The 20,512-nt window shown below is 54.0% G+C and overlaps 2 protein-coding genes and 1 long non-coding RNA gene across 11 annotated transcripts in view; 2 read left to right on the forward strand and 1 right to left on the reverse strand.

Moving 5' to 3' along the window:
* The window catches only part of ADAMTSL2 (ADAMTS like 2), a 27,927-nt gene extending 25,176 nt beyond the window's left edge, over positions 1 to 2,751 (reverse strand). For 7 of the 9 annotated variants that reach the window (XR_004244050.1, XM_032130733.1, XM_032130732.1 and 4 more), the window contains exons 1-3: positions 2,714 to 2,751; positions 1,043 to 1,154; positions 47 to 189 (exon numbers count right to left, since the gene is read on the reverse strand). Coding sequence is in view for 6 of the 9 variants with exons in the window: in XM_032130733.1 (XP_031986624.1) it covers positions 47 to 189; positions 1,043 to 1,153 (254 nt within the window). In the remaining 3 variants the exon portion in view is untranslated. Of the gene's footprint in view, positions 1 to 46; positions 190 to 1,042; positions 1,155 to 2,713 lie in introns of those variants that run through there. The other 2 variants (XM_032130737.1, XM_032130736.1) reach the window with 1 other exon arrangement.
* LOC116454295 lies at positions 1,150 to 7,160 on the forward strand. The gene is made up of 2 exons (XR_004244051.1): positions 1,150 to 1,477; positions 4,801 to 7,160. It is a non-coding gene; the product is annotated as an uncharacterized LOC116454295 (long non-coding RNA).
* A 2,102-nt stretch (positions 7,161 to 9,262) lies between these two features.
* MYMK (myomaker, myoblast fusion factor) lies at positions 9,263 to 19,320 on the forward strand. Its single transcript, XM_032131197.1, has 6 exons — positions 9,263 to 9,295; positions 10,851 to 11,492; positions 13,836 to 13,950; positions 16,459 to 16,607; positions 17,451 to 17,567; positions 18,594 to 19,320. Exons 1-6 carry the CDS (start codon positions 9,263 to 9,265, stop codon positions 18,738 to 18,740), a joined length of 1,203 nt encoding a protein of 400 aa, XP_031987088.1. The 3' UTR covers positions 18,741 to 19,320.
* Positions 19,321 to 20,512: the final 1,192 nt, after the last annotated feature.

Consider the following 20,512-nt stretch of genomic DNA (forward strand, 5'->3'; position numbering starts at 1 on the left):
GGTCAGCCAGCTGCAGACCCCCCTCCCCAGCCCGTGGGTGCTGTACCTCTGCCTCAGGCAGTGCCTCTCCTGGGATTTGACACCTCCCCCACAGGTCCTGGTGCACGCTGTCCACTTGGTCCACTCTCCCCACCAGTAAGCAGTGACATCTGACCCCTCCTCCAGGCTGTTGGACGTCTGTGTCAGGTCCTGCTCGGAGCACGGGGGAGGAAAGAGGAGCAGGAGTCACATCCAAACCTCAGAGCCTGTGGTGGGACACTGAGGGCACTCCCCCCTCCCAGCCTGCCCCACTCGACCCGGGCATTGCCTTCTCCAGCTGAGGTCAAGCCTGAGGTTTCCATCCCTGCATTCTTGCAATTGTGTTTTCATTACAAAATTGGAATGAAGTGGCAATATTTGGGATTCCTCAGGAAAGGAAATTCTCATTGTTTCGCTCAGTTGGCAAAACTGAGTTCCCAAACAACCCTAAACTCTCTGAGACTTTTGGTGCTCTCTGAGTTTTGCTCCACAGAGAATTCAGGGAGCTGGAGAGACAGCTGCAGCTGAAAGCTCCACTGGGAGCTTCAGCAAACCCTTGCAAAACCCCTCTGCAGCAGGAGAGCCCGTCAGTGGGTGCCAGGGGATGCCAGCAGGCTGGAGGAGCCCGTGTGCTCTCTTTGCAAGCACAGGTTTGTCACTTCAGGAGGGTCCCTGACACCCCCACCTCCCACCCCATATTGTGACCATGCATCAGAGGGCAAAGGAACTGCAGATGTTGCATGCAAAGCAAATGAAAGCTCCAGGCACTGCAGGGAGTGAGTGATGCTCACCCAAGAGCAGGGCATGGCTTTCAGAGTCCTTGAAATGCTCTGTGAGTGCTCTGAGCCATGGACAGTACAACTTAGCTTAAGCCCAGACTAAAGAGTTAAGGCAAATCGTAAGCCCTCACAATTTTTGGAGACCTGGTGCATGCACTGAGCAGCTCTGCAAGCCCAGGGGGTTCCCACCCCAGATGCCAGAGCATTTTAAAGCTCAGAGACCCCCTGAAACGTGATACCATTACCTGAGCTATGACAAAGACAACGTTGCCCACAAGAAGAAGGGCCAGGGCGCCTTTCAGCTGCAACTGAGCACTGAGGGAGATGCTGCTCCACCTCCACTTGGATATCTTCATCCTAGAAAGCAACCAAACACTGCACTGAGCACAACTCCCACCCAGCCCCATGACCAGCAGCAGGGGCTGCTTTGCCTGGGTTCCACAGCTCCTGCCTGCTCCAGCATTCCCACTCAGCTCAGTGACACCGACCACCAGTGACTGCAGGGGCTTGAGCCTGGAGTTTTATTTAATTAATAGAAGCATCAACATGGTACAAGTTCACCTCCCAGCTCGGTTTTGATCTGTCAAACCACAACTTTGCACTGGTTTGCAGTGGCTGCACCTGACACCGCTCCAAGCCTGTCTTGGAAGAGAGCCTGGCTCACACCGAAGCGCTGCACAGTGAGTAACCAGAAGTGTTCCTGGATCTATAAAAGCAGTGCATTTAAATATCCCCATTTACAGGACCGCTCTTGGAAGAATGACATGAAAGGCTTCAAAAACAAAAAAATGCAATTAACAGCCGTTATTTCTCCTTTTTTCATTTATTCCACTCCAATTCCCCTCGGTTCCCAGGGGAGAAGAATTTTCTTATAGAAAAGACACGGCCCACCACTAAAGAGCAGAAATTAGGTATCCCAAGTGTCAGCCTTTCATCTCTTTCTCCATCTGCCTCATGAAAGAAAATAACCCAGAATGGCATTTTCTTAAATAAAACCCAGCTCAAAACCACAATACGTTTTATTGTGAACCTCCCTGCAAGAGCCAGAAAGGAGCAGGTTTCAGGAAATCATGCTTCCAGGCAATCAAAGCAGCCCATGTCCGTAAGAAAAAGAAAGAAAAAATATCCTCCCCTAAGCTAATTTCTCTTGAAAAGCAGCTAGACAGTATCTTCGGGAAGCAGGGGGGTGGGAGAGGTGCTGCTCCTGGGGAGAAAGGGCAGGACTGCAGACCTGCAATATAAAGAGCTTCTTTCCTACCCGATTTTTTGGGGTTTTTTTGGTTGTTTTTTTTTTTCTCACTGCAAAGGTTTTTGTAGCGGTTTTGAAATCACAGAATTGCCGGCAATACCAACCCTGCTTTGCTGCCTGGCTTAGAAAAATTACCAGAGGGCTTCCAGGTCCCCAAATCCGCTCTGTAATCGCCCTGGGGGAGAGGTCCAGCATGCTAAAGAGACTTTCCAAGAGGCAGATCCATTGATTAATGGGAGCCCGGAGCGCTTGGCCGGGGATCCCGCGGACAGGTGGCTGAGCCTTGCCTTACACTTGGTTCTCATTAAGGCTCCCAGACACTCCTGACTCGAAGCCAATACCAGAGCGCGCTCGGAGTTTATCCTACAGGCGCTCGGGGCTGCGTGGTTAAATGTAGGAGGAAAATTGAGGGAGGGGGCAGGGATGTCGCCGAGCAGCATCGCGGAGCCGGTACCGGGGCAGCCCCGCACGGGCGGCGGGAGGGCGATGCGGGGCGGGGATGCGGAGCCGGGATGCGGAGCCGGGATGCGGGGCTCCATCGCCGCGGGGCGGGCAGCGGGGAAGGGTCCGGCGGAATGAGACCCCCGCGGGGCCGGGATGGGACGGACAGGACGGGACAGGGTGAGACAGGACGGGACAGGACAGGACAGGACGGGACGGGCCGTACCTGACGGCGGCGGGGCCGGGCAGGACGATGCTCCGGGGCCGGGCGGGAGCGGCGGCGGCGCGGAGCGGAGCAGCGGCGGCCCCAGACGCTCCCTCCCTCCTTCTCCTTCTCCGACTTCAAAGGGCAGCCAAAAGCGCCGGGGCTTCCAGCGAGGAGGAGCCGCCGCAGTGGCTCCCCCCAGCCCGCGCCGGCCGCTCTTATAGCGGCGACGGGGGGGAGGCAGGGGGGAGAGCGGGCGGAATTCACACCTCTCGGCCCGGGATGCCCCCACCCCGGTTAACCCCTCGCCTCCCCCGGCGCCGGCCCGCGGCCGCCAGCCGGTTTCCTGAGGCGAGACCGGGGGGGCACAGGCGGGGGGAGCCCGCACCGCACGCATGCGTTCGCGCTGGTCCACGCAGCGCCGGGCACCTTCGGGAGGATGCTGCGCTCCCCCGGCCCGGGGACCCTCGGGAGGATGCTCCGCCTATCCCCCGGGGAGGATGCTCCGCTTTCCCCCCTGCCCGGGCACCCTCCGGAGGATGCTGCGCTCCCTTCCCCGGGAGGCGCGGGAGGATGCTGCACTTCCCTACGCCGGTAGTCCCCGGAGGATGCTGCTCTCCCCTCCCCAGGACCCCCAGGAGGATCCCGCACTTCTCCAGCCCCGGCACCCCTGGAGGATGCTGCGCTCCCCTCCTCCCACCCCATCATCGCAGGCCACCAAAAAGCTGCCGGTACCTCCATGGGCAGTGTGCAGCCACATCCTGCCTCTGGGATGGCCGGGGGAATGGCTGGATATGGTCTGCCAGGCTTTGAATTTCACTTCCTGCTGAAAAATGAACCAAATCCTCAGGGTCCTGTGCTTTTGGTGCTGTTTGCTAAAGCTCGCTGCCAGTCTTGCTGCTTGAAACAGTTTTCTGCCACGGAGAAAATGGGGTCAGAAAATCGGTTTGGGGCACGTCAAGAGCTATTTTGGATGGAGACAAACCGCCTGGCTCAGCACAGCCGAGCACAGGTTGTGTCTGACCCGTGTTTGTGTGTCAGGGAGAAAAGCCTGTGGGAGAAGAAGGCCACAGCTACAGTGTGTGCAACCTGTATTTGATATATATGAGTCTGTTCTCTGAGGTCTGTGCATGTCAAATGTGGTGACACACATTCCTGTGCACACCCCAGCAGCTCTGAGCTGCCCACCTGAACCATTCCTCCGCCCCCCCAGAGATGCTTCAGCCCCAGCCTTTCCTCCTTCCCTCCCAGACCTGCCCTGCTCAGGGCAAAACCAGTGCTCCCAGCAGGGCACTGCACTCAAGGCCATCACTGCAGGTTGTCCCACTGCCTGCTCCTGGCCTTTGGTGAAAACATTCAGCCCTGTCACCGTTTGCCATAGGCCAGGAGCACCCATCTGCAGGGCCCTGAGGTGACTGTCCCCCCACCATGGGGCACAGTGTCCCTCACAGCTCCCAGCACCCTGCAGAAACCACGGCGTTGTGAATTTGGACCCAGTCCTCGCAGGGATGTCTGTGTGACAGAGAATCCGTCCCAAAAAATTTACATGGGAAATGAAGTCTCCTTTTCTGTTTGGCTAAATGTCTGCCAGCCTGTTCTAATTTACCCAGCCAGGTTGATTTGCAACTTTCAATTTTCCATCGGTTGGCTGTGACCAGGACACTGGGAAAATTTAGCACTTGAGTTCACCCAGCTCCTGCATTTCAAAATATCCCAGCCCGAGACATGCAGGAGAAAACCCTTTCCGTTTTGGAACAACCAGGAGGGAAAAGTCTGAACACGAGAGGTTTTAAAAGCATCGAATTATTTCACATTGAAAACGCCAGAGCAGCCTGGGTCCCTGCGAGCCCCGGCATCCCCCCAGCCCTGGGGCTGGGCAGGAGGTGGCACCCCAGGAGATCCCATCCCTGGGTGACCCCGCACCCCGTCCTGCTGCAGGGATGCCCCAGGCTGGAGGAGGAATGCCAGAGGGTGGGAATGCTGATCCTGAGGCAAGGGCTGGGGGAGCCGGCAGCAGGCGAGACACATTCAGTCTGTACTTCACCAAAAGTTCATCAAAGCCAAAGGATTTTTTTTTAATATACTTTTTTTTTTTTTCTATGAAACAGTTGAGATGACTCAGCGGTTTCTGACGCAATCCCCGTTTCATCGGAAAATTCCTAACCAGCTCCTAGTGGCAACTGATTGCTCCCATAAATCACAGTGTTATCCCTGGCCGCGGCAGCGCAGCTTACGCAGCCCCGGCCCGGCCCCGTGAAATCAGCAGGAGCGATGCCATCGCCTCGATGAGAGCAGAACCAGCCCCGAAAACAAGCTTCAGCAGAGAGCAGACCCGAAACACGAGTTCCACATCAGCCAAACCCCGCAGCTTCAACTCCTGCTCCCCCAAAATCCCCAGGGACAGCGCTGTCCCCAAAGCCCCGGGGCCGTGGGTGCCGCTGCCGGCAGGTACAGCATTAATCACGGCTGGCCAGGCTCAGACAACAGCGGGTTTTATCTCCCGGTTTTTGGCAGGAGCGTTCGAAATGATTTGCAGATGTTATTTACTGCTTTTGGGCTCGCAGTAAATTGAGACAAGATGCACCTGCATGGACAGCGAGAGGCTTTCCCACCCGGGACGGTCACTGAGGGCTCGTGTTGGACTTTCCCAGGGAAATTTAGGATTTGGATGAGAGTCCCTTATGCAGCTCTGCTCCCTGCATCCTGCACTTCAGTGGATTCGGTGGATTGCACTTCAACCCGGGTGCTGGGCATTCACCTCCAGCACTGCCCCAGGACACGGTAGGCTCTTGCTCTGACAGCCACCCCGAGGGACACAGAGCAGCCCTGCCCCAGGCAGCTGCCAGGCTTTTCCATCCCAAACCGGTGCCGTGCAGAATTCAGAGTGCAAAAAAAAAACCAGCGACAGACACTCCAAAATAACCTTCTCCAGTCGGGGGAGCGTTGCCGGCGACTGGCTGCTGGTTTGGCCAGAGAAGTGCCTGTGGAGGAAAGGAGTTTCCTTGGCTGAAAGTTCAACAAAGCGCTGGGCTGGGCACTGGTGCTGCTGGTGGGAGCCAGGGATGCTCAGCTGAGCGGAGAAACTCGGGGTTCTGCAGGATCAGGACTGATGGTGGCCTGGGGGATCCCTTTGCTGGGGCAGTTTCACCGTGGCAGAGGGATCTCCCTCCTTAGCCCAGAGCAGAGAGTGACAGCAAGCTCTGATCCAGGCAGGACATGCTGACCTCCTCCCTGTGCTCCCCATGGCAGGACACTTTCTCATCCTGACCCAAGCATGAGCCCTTGGACTCGCTGGAGCTGCCACCCAGCACCCCTGAGCCCCTGGAATAAGCTCTCCATGAACTCCGTACCACAGGACCTGCTCTTGGTGAGCCAGAGTCATGGATATGGAGTTCCAGCACCACTTCCCAGCCAAATAGGCCCTTTCCTGGCTCAGCCCTTGTGCTGGCACAGCAGATGGGATGGCTCTGCTGTAGCCAGGCCCCCCAAAATGCCTGCCTAGGTCCAGGAGCGTGAGCGTGGTCAGGAGTCTGTTGGCCCAGGACGCCCCAGCAGCTCCATCTTCCCTCAGAGATGAGACAACTGATTGGTTTTCTTCCTTTTTAAGCCCGACTGCCAAAGTGATGCATTTGTTTGACACCTCTGCACCGCTACACCAGTTATTTCCAGGCCAGACTGCGGTGGCATGGGCAGATTTAAGCCATCCATGGAGTGTGTGAGGTCCCTGTTCAACCAAAACTTTTCCAAGGGGATCAAAGCCCCCAAAACCCCCTGGCAGCCAAGAGCTGCAGCTGTGGCCCACCACTGGGTAACTAAAACAAGCAAGAGGAGACCAAAAGATTTAGGTCAGCTTCTAAAGAAAGGTTCTTTAGAGGCAGCAGCAGTGTTCCTCAGAGCTGGCCCCTTGCAGAGTGACCTGCGGCGCAGTGTTGGGCAAGGCAGCTCATCCCTGCGTGTCCCCACTCACTGGGGACGGGCCTGATTTATGTCGTGTTAGCGTGAGGGTTTCATCCGAGGAGATTTGCAAAATGTTGAGTCAAACTGAACCAGCCAAAGCCACCGAGCTGCTCTCGCCATCAGATTCCTGTGAAAAAGACCTCTGGGCAGTTTGAGAGCCACAAGCGACCGCAGGGACCCCAGGTACGGTCACGCTGTAGAGTTTCAAGGGCTTTTAAGAGCCTCTTTTTTCTGCTCAGACTTTAATTTTACCTGTTCCCCAAAGGTTACACATTCCTGCAAGAACCTGGAGGAGCTTCCAGGCCAGTCAGGCTATGCAGAGATTGAAGAAAAAGAAGTACAAAGGCTTTTCTTTGAATGGAATGAGTCTGACATGGAGGTTGAGCTGTATTGTGCTGAGGGCCATCAGCTATGCAGCCCTGCCAACCACAGGCATTCAAAATCCATGAGTCAGACTCCCCAAAAACCCGAAGACTGGTTTCATTCCCTTTTTGGATTCTGAGCCTTGAAGCATCACAACTTCAAGCGTTTCTCTGCAGAAAATGACATTTTTTGGACCAACGGGGTGAGAGCTGAGACCCTCAACGTCGTTACTGGGCTCCAGGAGTTATGACTGTAAAAAAAAACCCCATTAAACACCATGAAATGAGCAATAAACCCCTGCACTGCCTCCATGAATTTGGCAGTGGGGGGCCACACTGGGACACCCCAAAGATAGGAGCGATGGAAAACTGGTGGCAAGAAATCAGAAGTCTTTATCATTAGTGGTGACATGCTTGTCACAGGCTGTGACAGGGCTGAGAGGAAAGGGAAGAGTGAAAAAACCCTAAGGAAAACAGCAGCAGGGATACCTGTGAGGAACAGGCATAATAGGTTTATTCAACAGGGAGACAGGAAGGGGGATTTTTTTTTAAGGCTAAGTATTCGGCTAAAGCTGCCTCAGATGGGGCCAGGCCTTAGGGAGAATGGATATTTTAAGTGGCAATTTATTCCACTAATAAAATGAGAAGGATGCAGGTGCTTTGGCAGGGCTGGGCCTGGGTGATCAGAGCTGGGGCTGCAGCAGCGGCCGAGCGAGGGCTCCGGCACAGCCGGTGGCTCTGCCTTTATGGGGCTCCTTTCCCTGGTGCCAGGGCCCGTGTCTGGGTTCCAGCTGGCCAGGAAGTGTTCCCCACATCAGGATCTCAGCCCTGACCAGAGGCAGCAGTGGGTGGGGAGAGGTGTTTTTATCCAGGTGCTGCTGCCATCCCTTCTGCAGCTGGGCAGGGAAGGACTCGTGCCCGTGGGCTGCTCCACTCCTGCACCAGGTGCTTCCACACCAGGAGGACTCTTGATCAAAAAAAGACAGGAAATCTTCACAAACTGGATGGTGCCATGCTGGTCAGATCACTCGGGGCTCCTCAGGGCTCTGCCACATCAACCTGCTGAGACCAGGCCACCACCCAGCTTCTCACCATCTGAGGGCACAAGCTGAAGGGTTGTGGGGATGAAAAAATCAACTCTGAAGTGATGGCAGGGGTAAGAAACAGTGCAGCATCACAGCCCTTCAAACTGCAACCACGGGTAGAACTGCAGCTTCACTCTTTGTTTTTGGGTCATTGTCACCAGTATTCCCAGCCTGGCAGTGACTGGTGACACGCAACAGAGCAGATTTCAATTCCGACCCAGTCTACACCACAGGCAGAGGAAAGATCATCCCATACTTATCCCAAGGAGAAAATACTCTCAATACTCTCAGCTGGCACAGCCCCCTCATCCCCTGTTCCAACATACACCGCTTTCAAACCATCACCCTCATATTAAAAATAAAACAAAACTCTCTGTGTCTCTTTCCTTCACTGCAACGTCTGAGTTGAAAGGGTAGAAGTGCTTGCAGAAAGCCATGGTTAATGTTACCCTGGAAGGATCCAGGACAGCATACCAGAACCTGGGTTTGGCATCTGGGAGCCACTTTTCAGCCATATATATCACCGTTCCTGCGTGCACGCCGGTCCACACAAAATTAGCCCTGTGGAATGCAGATTTAAAATCCCCTTTCCAGCAGCACTTAAACGCAGGAGCTAAAATTTGCTCTTTCTCCATTTCCTACCTGTTTAGGAAAGAAGGAGCAAAGTGCTGGCCCTTTGTTTTTTGGGCTCCTTCCCGGGAAGGTTTGCCCAACCCACGTCTGCACCGCAGCGTTCGCAGCCTGAACAAAGACCTTTTAAGCAGCAGCAGCTCCTGCCAGGAGCTCACCACCTGCCTGCCCCTCTCCTCCCCGTTTATTTTGGGGGCTCCTTTTCAATAAGAGCTGGCACACGTGTGCAACCCGCTGGGAGCTTTTCCCCCCCATGCCTACAGCGCTGGCTGCAACCCAACCGCCAGCCCAGGGTGTGCAGCTGGGAGAGAGAAAAAAAAAATAAGAAAGAATAAAACCCCAGCAACCTGTGGAATGTTTTCTTGCTCCTGAGAGCTCCAACACTTCCCTGCCTGGGGAGCGCCTGCCATGGCTGGCACTTGCTGCATCCAGCAGCCAACGGGGTTTCCTTTCCAGTGGGTGCCAGCTGGATTTTGGGCAAAGACTGGGGGTGAGGGGGATGTATTTAACAACTGCCCAATGGTGTTTTTCCCCTGATGCCGTTTGCCTTGTGCACAGCCACCACCCTTGTACGTCCTTTTTGCACAACTGCTGTGTCCTCACGAGTGGTGTGGGGGCTGCTTGGCACCCAGACGTGGAGGTTTGTCCTCAGCAGCAGGTTTTGAGCTGTGCTTTCACCTCTCTGACACGCCCATCTCACGGCCACAAAAGCAGGGCAGATGCTGTTTTCACAGCCAGGAATCCAGAGGGGTTTGTGCAACCTCTTAACCCCAAATCTGCCCAAAACCCCCCTGAGGACAAGCCCTGCTGTGCCCCACAGCACTTTGCTTGGTCCAAGCAGATCATGCAGGAATAGCACAGAATAATGGATTCATCTGAGGATATGGCCCAGAGAAGGAGCAGGGTACTTTGGGGTGTGCTGGAGCTCTGCTTTCAGTTCAGGGCTGGACACCTGGGGAGCATCAGGGTATTTATGTGCTGGCTTGGAGGGATTCATTTTCACTGGAAATAGGGACACCAGAGTTTTTCAATATTTATTGGTCAAGATTCAGTTTTGCAGAGTTTTGTGGTAAGTTTATAGCCTGCCCAGGCAGGAGGGCGGCTGGAGATGTGGTGTGGGCAGCATCCCGCGGAGGGATGCTGCCTGCAGCCAGCCAGGGAATGTGGACGGTTCCTGCAATATCAGCTAAAAACGGGAGCCCTACCCAGCTCATCTGAGCCGTGCCCCGGGGAAGGCTCTCGGCACAGAGTCAGTGCTTTAATGCCCTGTGCCATTCCCTGCACAGACACACACCCTGACTCCCCCTCCAGAGCCTTTTCCAACGTACTGGAGTGGTTTAAAGAGGATTTTTTTTTTTATCCGTGCGTGCCTGTCTTTCCTCCAGACCCCCTCCCGGGGGACAGGCGAGCCCATCCTATCAGCCCCAGAAATGGTGGCTCCTATCACAGCTCCCACCCTCCTCCCCAAAGCCGCAGCCACAAAGGCGCTTGCTCAAGCGTAGCATTCCTGCTCCCTGTGTCCCGGGAACAGCTGTGCCGAAAGGATGCCGAGAATCCCTGCGAGGCTCCAAGGAAAAGATATTAACGCAGGGGGGGAGCAGCAGCGATATAATAAAAAGTCATAATAAAAGAGAGAACCACTGAGTGGATTAGCAGCCCAAACGCCGCTTGGCTTTTGGTTTCCTTTCCTCCAGCTTTTCTGCGCCGCACGACAATCCGCTCAAATTCCTCCAGCCCGGAGACGCTCGGCTCCTGAATTTCAGACAGAACTCCTGGAGGTGGCCAGGCTGCAAAGGCTGAGGGCACGGCTGGGAAATCTAACTGCACTGAACTCCACCGAGGGCACGTAGGCACCGGCAGCAGGCGCTGGGTGCTGTACCACACCAGCTCCTCGATGTCTGCACCCACTCCTCGTGTGCCCCCGTGGGGAAATAAAAGGCAGGTTTGGAGCTTGGTGTGTATCTCTCAAGTACATAAAGGTAGTAGGATACATCCCACTGTTTCGAAAAACCCTGGTGCCTGCCCCATGCCAGTTCTTCCTTCGTGGAAGTGCAGAGCAGAGAGTAATAAAATAATGCAAAGGATCCTCAGGGATCATCGAGTCCAGCTCCTGACCCCGCACAGGACAGCCCCAGGTCCTATCCCCGGCCACCAGAGAGGACAGATCAGTGCCTGCCCCTCCACTTCATCAAGAAAGAGGATGGATTTTCCCTGCTGGACTGCTTCAGCAGCCCGGACCCAGGCTCGGCACCGGGGCAGCAGGATGCAGGGGTGGGATGTCCCCATGAGGAGCGAGCAAACCCACAGTCTTCACCCACCGTGAATCCAACTCCAACACCCAGCACAAGGTGTGCAAGGACAACTTTCCCTTTTACTCCTTTAGAAACACCCAGGACCGTTTTGGGGGCACAAAGCATCTGCTGCCCGGAGCCGCCGGCTGCGTCAAGAATTCGGGATGAGACGGGAGCGAAGGCGGCGGCTGTGGCGGTGGCAGCTGTTCCCTGCCCGCAGCCCTCCTGCCACGCAGGGCATTTAAATGTTAAAGCACACTCCCCACGGCTGCTTTCTGCACCATTCCTGCCCAGCTCACAGACACCCTGCTCCCGGGAGCCGCCGGCCCACGAGGCACCCATGGGCTCGCTGGTGGCCAAGCTCCTTCTGCCCACCCTCAGCTCCTTGGTCTTCCTCCCCACCATCAGCATCGCGGCCAAGCGGCGTTTCCACATGGAAGCCATGGTTTACTTCTTCACCATGTTCTTCGTGGCGGTAAGCAGGTCCCAATTTCCCCTCTCCCTGCATGTTTTATCCCCCCAAATGCCCACCGTACCACTGGGAAGCTGATTCACCCAAGAGCAGCCAGTACAACCCCTGAAATATCCCTTTTCAGTTATTTCCCACTGTGTGTGGTGCCAAGCAGCTGATTCTCCAGTTTAGGATGTCCTACAGTGTGGTCTTACAGAGATTTAGTGGTGTTCTATGACCATGAGGTTAGGGAGAAGGTCTGGGTGCAAAGAGCCTTGACTGATTTGCAATGCTTTGGAGCTGGCTTTGCTCTTTGTTTTACAGCTGCTAAGTGGCCATGCTGAATTTGGGCTTTAAATTGCCTCCAGAATCTCTTGCTCTGCCTCTGTCATTTTAGCCAAAAGCGCATAGTAGTCGAATTATTGATTTTGCAATTGCCAGCTGGGGATGGGAGCAATGCTGGAGTCAGGGGAGTTTCTGCACTGGGAAAGGAGAGACTAAAACATGCTGCTGAGCTATTAAGAAAAATAATTATTAACCCTTTGTGGGTTGAAATGTGTGTTCTACCCGGCTGTGATTCCCTGGCCTTCCTTTGTGTGGAAATAACAAGTGGAAAAATGTCTGTACGTATACAAACTATTCCTATTCCTGCTCCCAGCCACGTGCTGCCCTGGGCTTTGTATGCCTGCTAAGTCACTCCATACAGACATCAGCTGGGCACCCAGAGCAGCATTCCCACTGGAAAAAATCTCCTGTTTGACTACATGGCAATGATCTGCTAAAGAATATGAGGGAAACAGCTCAGCAACCCAGCTGATACTGCATTTCCCACTAATCCCCATCCATCTCAAGGCATCTCATGAGGGTTGGCACATTCCTTGTACAGAGAAACTGAGGTAGGGAGTAGATAGAGGAACTTTTGTGTGTGAAAAGCTCTTCCACAGGGCTCAGAACCAGGTTGCTCTCCTATTAAGGATCCAGAGAACATCCCTGACCATTTGAGCTGATTAAAGCATGATGCAGGGGGAGAAATTCTGCCAGTTCTATTAAAACCACAGGACCAGTTAATATAAAAACATCCCTGAGTCGCCCAGCCCAGCTCCCCAGGGAAGCCAGACATCTACAATTTCATTTTGCCCTGGGTCTGTGTCTGCTCCGCCTCCCCGAGAAGTCAATAGGAAAATTGGCACGTGTTTCGACAGGAGGTGGAACAGGTCCTCTCCGAAGAGATTGAAGAAGCAAAGTGGGGAAGGGAAGGAAGGGAAAGGAGGAGAGGCAGCTGCCAGCGTGGTGGGGAGGGGGTAGGAAGGGCAGCAGCTGCTGCTGTTGCCTTTCTTGTAGCATCCCACTCCTCCTCCCGCAGCAGAGCTGAGCAGAGCAGTGAAAGCGCGTGGCCACGGCAGACAAGTGCCGCGACGCCGGCCAGGAACGCACTCTTTGTCTTCCACCCTTTCTTCCCCCCGGCTCCAGACTCCCCGAGCCCAATCGCAAGAAGGGAAAAGAATTATGGCGGTGGTGCAATCTTTTCTAGAAGCTGCAGCGAGCCAGAGGGCTCGCAGCAATTCCCATTATAAATAATATCAGCATCCCCACCGGGCCAGGACAGCGAGCAGCGTTCCAAGGGCGCCCTGCCAAGCGGAGAAGGGACTTCTTCAGGAACAGCAGAGCTCGCTGGTGCTGCCACTGCAAAACCTGCAGGGCTGAGGGCTGGCAGGAAAAGGAGAGAGCCAGGCAAACACTGGGAGCATTCCTCTGAGTGCACTGGAAAATATCTCTTGGCGTGGTCTGCATTTATGTTGCATGACAATGGGGTTTTTTTTGCAAATAACCTAATCAATGAGCTAATGGGCAGGAACCGTGGTTTTTAAGGGAATGCACTAATGAGTGAATTCCCCAGTATGCAGAGTCTGGCCATATAAACCCTGTTTAGCCTGGACAGTGACCTGGCATCCATACACATTTCATCAGGACACTCATTTTGAATTGTTTTACAAGAATCTTTCGCAATTAAAACCACAACCCCAGAGTCCTCCTTCGGCTGGAGAGGCCGTCCCTCAGCGCCCGGCTCAAAGCAGCTTGGTCATCAGATTGCAAATTCTGGCCAAGAGGCAAATTAAAGTCTGTCTTAGTTTGTACTAAGAGAGAAGAATGCTGATTCTTGGGCAATTTGCAACTGGGAACGATGACATTATCACTCAAATATATTCATTACTGCATATCAGTGATCCTGGTGTGGCTGACACTGTTCTGGCCTGGCTGGCTGTTCTCTCAGCAGCTACACTATTTCAAACCAGTTGATAAGAGCCTTTACCTTACTGGTATGTGGGTAAAAAACTGGTTTTCTAATACTTTTTTCTTTTTAAATAGTTTTACCATGTTTGTGACGGCCCCGGGTTATCAGTGCTATGCTTCATGCGCTACGACATCCTGGAGTACTTCAGCATCTACGGAACAGCCCTGTCCATCTGGGTGTCCCTGATGGGTAAGAACTGCTCTGTTGTGGCTCCTGAAAGCTCCAGAGCTGGCAGAAAGGGCTGGATTTGTCAGCATGGCTGGTGGGACAGTCAGTGGGCACAGTCCCCAGAAATGCTGCTTGCTCTGAGCTCCACCCGAGCTGCCACTGAAATTGTCCTTTGTGGAAGACAGTCTGTGCTATGGATTAATCCAGTTTTGTATCATTAACACCTTGGAAAGCCATTATAATTGGTGGGGTCCAGACATGGAACTGTCCTGAGTGGTGGCTGGGGACGTTTTGATCCTGGAGATAAGGAGCTGTGGCACCTGGTGTTGGTGGTGGTTGGGTGTTCCTCTGCCTGCACCAGCTCTCCCACATGTCCCTACAACAGCAGAATTATCTCCTTCAAACGACAAGAGCACTCTGGCAGCCTTGTGCTGCAGTTCAAGGCAGGACAAGGCTATGAGATGACTGAGTTTGAAACCTCGTATACCAGGGAATTTTCCATTTCTCCTCATCTTCCCCATACTGGGCCCATCAGCTTGTCTTGCCTCACTTAGGCACGTTAAGAAATGCAGAATCTGCCACTTCCCTTGGTAGCATGGGAATCAAAGTGTTTAGTCAAAACAAATATAACTTCCTGGTTTATCAAAAGCCTGGGCTGGGCTGATGGGAATAATAGATCTGTTCAGAAAAAGCAGAAATTTATTTCACTTCCTTTTTACTATAAATCCCACCCCTTGCCCTGTTATTCAGTTTTCCTTTTCCCACATTCACTTCACTCTCTTTTTCCTCATTTTGTTCCTTATTTGCCACCAAAACAGAATGTAACAAAAATGGAAAAAAACACAAGAAAGACAAAAAGTTCAAACCTATAATTTTCCCTTTTTGTCACCATGACTTTTGGAAGGATGTGAGTATTGCTGGAGGGAGAAGAGAGCAGGTTCAGGGGAGAGAGATGTTCCAACAGCAAAGTTTTGCTCGAAAATTTGGACCATTTCTAACCAGTGCCCACTCCAGACAGAGTCCCCATTTCTCCCCATGATGAGCTGGGATCAGCACTCTGATGGACAGCCCCAAAATGCCCACAAAATTCCCCTCTGCCCCTCAGGGCTCCAAGGATGGTGCAGGACCTCCAGCTGGGATGGGGGTTCCTGCAGCCTCAGAGCCCAGCACAAGCCAGGGTAACACCTCTCAGCTGGGCAGGCTCATCCTGTGAGGATGCAGCAGCATCCCCCTTCCAGGGCATGCAGTAGGATAAATTTTCCATGCAGGGAGAAATGTGTGGGGAAAATATTGCCCTTAGAAATGGCTCTGTCCCCTCAAAATGCGAGTCCCAAGGGGACCCCCCTCTGCTCACGGCACCTCAGTGCTCTCTCTGCTCAGCTAGAAAAGGCAACGAGGCAGATCATTTCCAAAGGGCATTTTCAGTGGATAACAGCGGTGTCAGGGTAGGGCAGAGCTGATCCAGACACTTTGGCTCCTTGCAGCAAAATTCAACTTGATTGCTTCATTACTGCGTTCAAAAACCTCGCGAAAAAATACAAATCCTGGACTACGAGGTTTAAAATATTGACCCGCTGGGAAACAACAGAGATTAAAATGCGGACATTATCCCTTAGCCAAACTCCCTATAAAAGCACGATCCAAGGACATGGAAGGTGTGGTGACTGAAGCCCAGGGAAGCCTCTCGCTGTGGCTTGTAAAGCCCGAGCGCACATGTGCGGACGCAGACCCTCGGGCAAACTTCCCGGAATGCAAATCCAGGACAGCCATAACACAGCTGTGCAAGCTGGAAAAGCATGGAGCCCACTGGGATCCATAACTTTTATCAGTTATTACCCCATTCTGTGCTAAACAAAAGCCTCTAATAATTTACTCACACTGGCAACTTCCAGCTTGCAAACCCCGGGCAGGTGCCGGCGCGGCCGGGACCCCATTGCACCAGCGGGGGAGTCCTACTGCACTGGGTTGATGGAGCCTGTGCCAGAGTGACCTGGCAAGTTTGGGAAGGCTGGAGATGCAGGATGAACCCAGGGAATGATTGGGGGCTCGTTGGGCATGAGGGTCTTTGCAGTCACCTCTAAATTCTGGGTCAGGGAAAAGGGAAATCATAGAATCATAGAGTGGTTTAAAGTTGGAAGGGACTTTAAAGATCATGTTGTTCCACCCCCTGCCATGGGCAGGGACACCTTCTGCTACCCCAGGTTGCTCCAAGCCCAGTCCAACCTGGCCTGGAACTCTTCCAGGGATCCAGGGGCAGCCACAGCTTGTCTAGGTAGGGAATCTCCTTTAAGCTTCCCTGTGCAACACTGAAATAAACCCCTAAAATCAGCTCCTGGACCCACCACTCAGATGGCTCAGGAGGGTTCACTTTGCCCCATGTGCCTCAGTTTCCCCAGCAACGTGACATGAGAAGGGAAACCAGACACGGATGGAACGCTGAGGGTTCCCAGGGCAGACCCCAGGAAGGCTTTAGGGGGGCAGCTGGAAAAGGAGGGTATGAGCTGATGCTCCCTGTGCTCGGTCCCTCAGCCCTGGCAGAGTTTGACGAGCCCAAGAGATCGACATTCGTCATGTTCGGCGTCCTCACCATCGCCGTGAGGATCTACCACGACCGCTGGGGCTACGGCGTCTACTCGGGCCCCATCGGGACGGCCGTGCTGGTGATCACTGTCAAATGGGTACGTGGGGCAGGGCACTGGGATGGGCCTCTGTGGGATGCTCCTGGTGGGGAAAGGGCTGAGCCCTGCATGGAGGAGTCCAACCTGTGCCAGTGATTTCCTCCTCAAGATCCAGCTCTTGATCTCACGGTGATTGAACAGCATTTCTCCTTTAACCTGAGCAGAAGGCAGGCAGACAGCAGCCTTGGTGATAAATGCCAGATTTGATTGGTCTGAGCAATCTACTACACCTCCTGTCCCTGAAGCTCTAATCAGGAGGAACGTATTTATGGAGTTTTTACAGCTACTCAGAGGCAGAGGGATCTGGTGAACTGCCCCAGATCTGGGGAAGATGTGGATAAAACACGGTGATAAAGTGGGGAGGAATCTGTCTGCAGTCTGCCTGAATCCAGCTGGGACAGTCGGGCAGAGTGCAGCAATCTGTGCCCCACTCACAGCACGTGCTGTGGACCCAGCTGGGAGGGGGGTGGGGAAGCCACTGGCAGGAGTGGGCAAGGAGTGATGGGATAAAAATTGCAGAAAGATGGTGCCAAGCATCGTGGAAATACAGTGGTGCAAATCCCAATTATAAACTCTCACTAAGCCTGCAGCTAAAAGCAAGTGGCTACCACGGGGAGGGGATGGGCAAGGAGGAGACCAAGGCACGGGAGCACCCTGCAGCCTCCAGTCTGCAGATGCTATGCCGAGATCTGCTCTCCCAGAGACTGGGTTTGTGAGGACACACACTCCCTGAGCTAGCTTTGGGGCTGAATATTAAAAAACCAGTATGATTATGAGGAATGAGTCTGGAGCAGCCAGCTAAATCCAGGTGAATACACTTGGTGTGCTTCTCCTTCCTCCCAGCTGCAGAAGATGAAGGAGAAGAAAGGGCTCTACCCTGACAGGAGCGTCTACACCCAACAGATCGGTCCTGGCTTCTGTTTTGGGGCATTGGCACTGATGCTGAGGTTCTTCTTCGAGGTACCTGTGTGCACACTCACCCTCCCCGGCTTTACAAGGTGTAAGGGACATCACCAGGAGAGGAGACTTCCCCCTCCACATCACTGGGCTGCATCCAGCCTTGGACAAACCCCAGCTCAGGCATGGGGCTCCAGGGTTGGCATGCTGGGGTCTGGCAGCAGCACAATGGTCCCTCCATGCTTGTCCCCATGCCAGCCCCTGCTCCGTTCGGGGCAGGTGTCACAGCAGAGTGATGCTTAGTTTCTTTTTCCCCCTTCAGTGATTCACAAGGACATGGGATGTGCTTTCCTCAGGCACACGTGGTCCTCAGAATGGCTTTGTCAAGTGCGAGCAGGGTTTTTTGGAAACTGGGCACAGGTGACTTAAGGACACATCGCAGCGACGCGGCAGGGACTGGATCCGACCCAGGCACAGCCAGATCCAGAGCTGGCTCACGCCAAAGAAAAGACTCTCAGTGGCTCCCAGGGGCACTTATTCCTGTGTTTATATCCTTCTGCTCCTGCCGCTGGCCAGTCCCCCCGTCCTGCTCCGAAGGGTCCGTGTGTCCCGCCGGGCAGGCGATAACCCCCCGACAGAGCTGCCGGCCGTGCCTGCGCTCAGCCCCGCCGTTACAGCTGCTCTGTGCTTTGGGAGCTGCGAGATACAACCTCACAGGCATCCCCAAGGATTATTTTTCAAAGCATTTAGTAATTGCAAATTCTAGCAGAACATAAAAATGTCACTTAGCAGAAGCCGCCTCCCCGCGCGCCCCGGCCTCGCCGCCGCGTCCTTTGCAGGGTAATGAAACACTTCATTCAAGAATTGGGAAATGTGCAAATTAGAACGTGTTAAATCCACTTTGCTTTAGGTGGTTTTTTTTTTTTCATTGGAAATCCTTTCTTCTCTGACAGCAAAGGGAGGCAGAAGGTTCAGGAATCTTTTTTATTCCCTTCCTTTTGGCTACTTGTAGAAGTTTAATGTTGCGCACCTCACGCGAGCCCCCGGCCTCGCTGCTCCCGCTTCTCACTGCGCTCTCCCTGCCTGCAGGAGTGGGATTACACCTACGTGCACAGCTTCTACCACTGTGCCTTGGCCATGGCCCTCGTGCTGCTGCTGCCCAAGGAGAACAAGAAGGCTGGGAGTGCCGGAACCCCCGCCAGGCTCGACTGCTCCACGCTCTGCTGCTGCGTCTGAGCCCCCGGGCACGCCGGGCACGCGTGTTCCTGCTCCTGGGGTGATTTTCCTGCAGCCAAAAGGAAAATGCCTGCCTGCTGGGTTTTCCTGTGCACATCAGCATCTTTTCCCACCGGCTCGGTGTGCACTCTGGGATTTTCTCCCCCGGGAAGTTTTCTGACTAACCGGGGTCTAGTGGAAGGTGTCCCTGCCCATGGTGAGGGAGTTGAAACGAGATGGGCTTTAAGGTCCCTTCCTACCCATCCTGTGATTCACCTTTCCACCGTCAGCCCCGGCAGGGTTTGCACTTCCAGTTTGGTACACATCCGTATTCTCCCAGGAGGAGCACTCAGCTGGACTGTGACCTGTCCCCTGCCCCAGGAGACCCCTGCACTCCCAGGCCATGTCACCTCCTGGGCTGTCCCTTGCACTGACCTGGCAGGACCCAAGTTGTCCCCTCTGAGCAGGTTTGCCCAGCCTGAGCACACAAAGCTTCGTTTGCAACACCCAATTAACAGAACCTGTATTTTTTGTGAGATATTAACTATTTTATTTATGCATTCTCTTGATGTAAATAATACTAACAAAGACTTTGCCAGTGTGCGATGCCAGCATTTCTTAAGCGGGGCAGGAAACTTTCCAGCTCCACTTGGCTCAGTCGAGGGCAGATGCCAAGTCCAAAGCAGGGCTCTGGGCACGGCCACCACAGCCCCTCAAACCTGGAGGGAGCTGCAACACTGGGCACTTTGTCCTTGCAGACCTGCAGGCGCAGGCAGCAGGTGCCTCATTGGTATGGAAAGTACATGGAAAATGAGAGGCAGAGAAAAGAAGCTCCTGGAGGGAGGGGGGAGGGCTGTAAGCCTATAACATCTCCTCTAACAGACTATTTACTATAGCAGAAGTGTATGATTTATTTAGACTGTCTGGGAAAAAGGCCAAGACTATATGTCATGGACAATTAGAGCAGTATTGATATACAGAGATGTCCACAGAAAGCCCACATTAAGCCTGGGTTCCTCTGGAAGAGAAATCCACCCCAGTCATTCATCAGAGCAACTTCCTGCGACGGGGCAACAACCAAAACTGACTGAGCTTCCAACAAAAATATAAATGAATTATGAACCCCCAAGCATCCAAGAGTCACTGGCAAGCGGTGGCACAGCTGACGCAGCTGCACACAGAGGCAGAGCAAGCAAAGAGCTTTCAAAGGGTTCCCCAGCACCTAAACCAACACAGCTCCCTTCCTTCCCAGCATCCAGGCCCCGGGATGTTTACAAGATGCTCTCAGGGTTTGCGTGCAAGGCTGTCCTCGTTGCTTGCACGCTACTGGAGTGCTTTGCCGTGTGAGGGCTGCTCAGGGTGGCCCCAAAAAACAGGCCCGAGTGCTCTGATTCAGAGTGCAAGAGGCAGCTCAGCACTGCCTGCAAGAGATGCCTCTGAGAGTCCACAGCTGCTTCCCAAGGGGCCACCCCCATGGGCCTCCCATGGCCACGCTGGCTCTTCCTGGGTGTTTGTCACCCCAAATGTAAATTCTCAACGCTGACCCTTCCCAGGAGCCTGACCAGCAATGCCAGCAGCCTCCATCGCTTGCTGCAGCCACTGATCAGAGGCTCCATTGCCCCACCAGCTCATTTTGGGACTGTTTGGTCCCTCCTGGGCTGCAGTGATCGGCACAGCCCTGCAGCAAGCCCTGGGGACACGGGCAGCGTGGGTATGGTGAGAGCCTGGTGAGGGTCCAGTGCTGGGAGGAGGGCACTGGGTGACCACGGCACCCAACTGGGACTGAGCAAGAG

Source organism: Corvus moneduloides, chromosome 21 (genome assembly GCF_009650955.1).
Source record: "Corvus moneduloides isolate bCorMon1 chromosome 21, bCorMon1.pri, whole genome shotgun sequence".
NCBI lineage: Eukaryota > Metazoa > Chordata > Aves > Passeriformes > Corvidae > Corvus > Corvus moneduloides.

Bases quoted from the DNA above. Each gene is read 5' to 3' on its own strand.
- MYMK (XM_032131197.1), top strand. From the start codon at position 9,263: ATGCCGTTTGCCTTGTGCACAGCCACCACCCTT. The intron at 9,296-10,850 runs GTACGTCCTTTT...GACCCCGCACAG, and splicing joins TGTGCACAGCCACCACCCTT to GACAGCCCCAGGTCCTATCC. The intron at 11,493-13,835 runs GTAAGCAGGTCC...CTTTTTAAATAG, and splicing joins TCACCATGTTCTTCGTGGCG to TTTTACCATGTTTGTGACGG.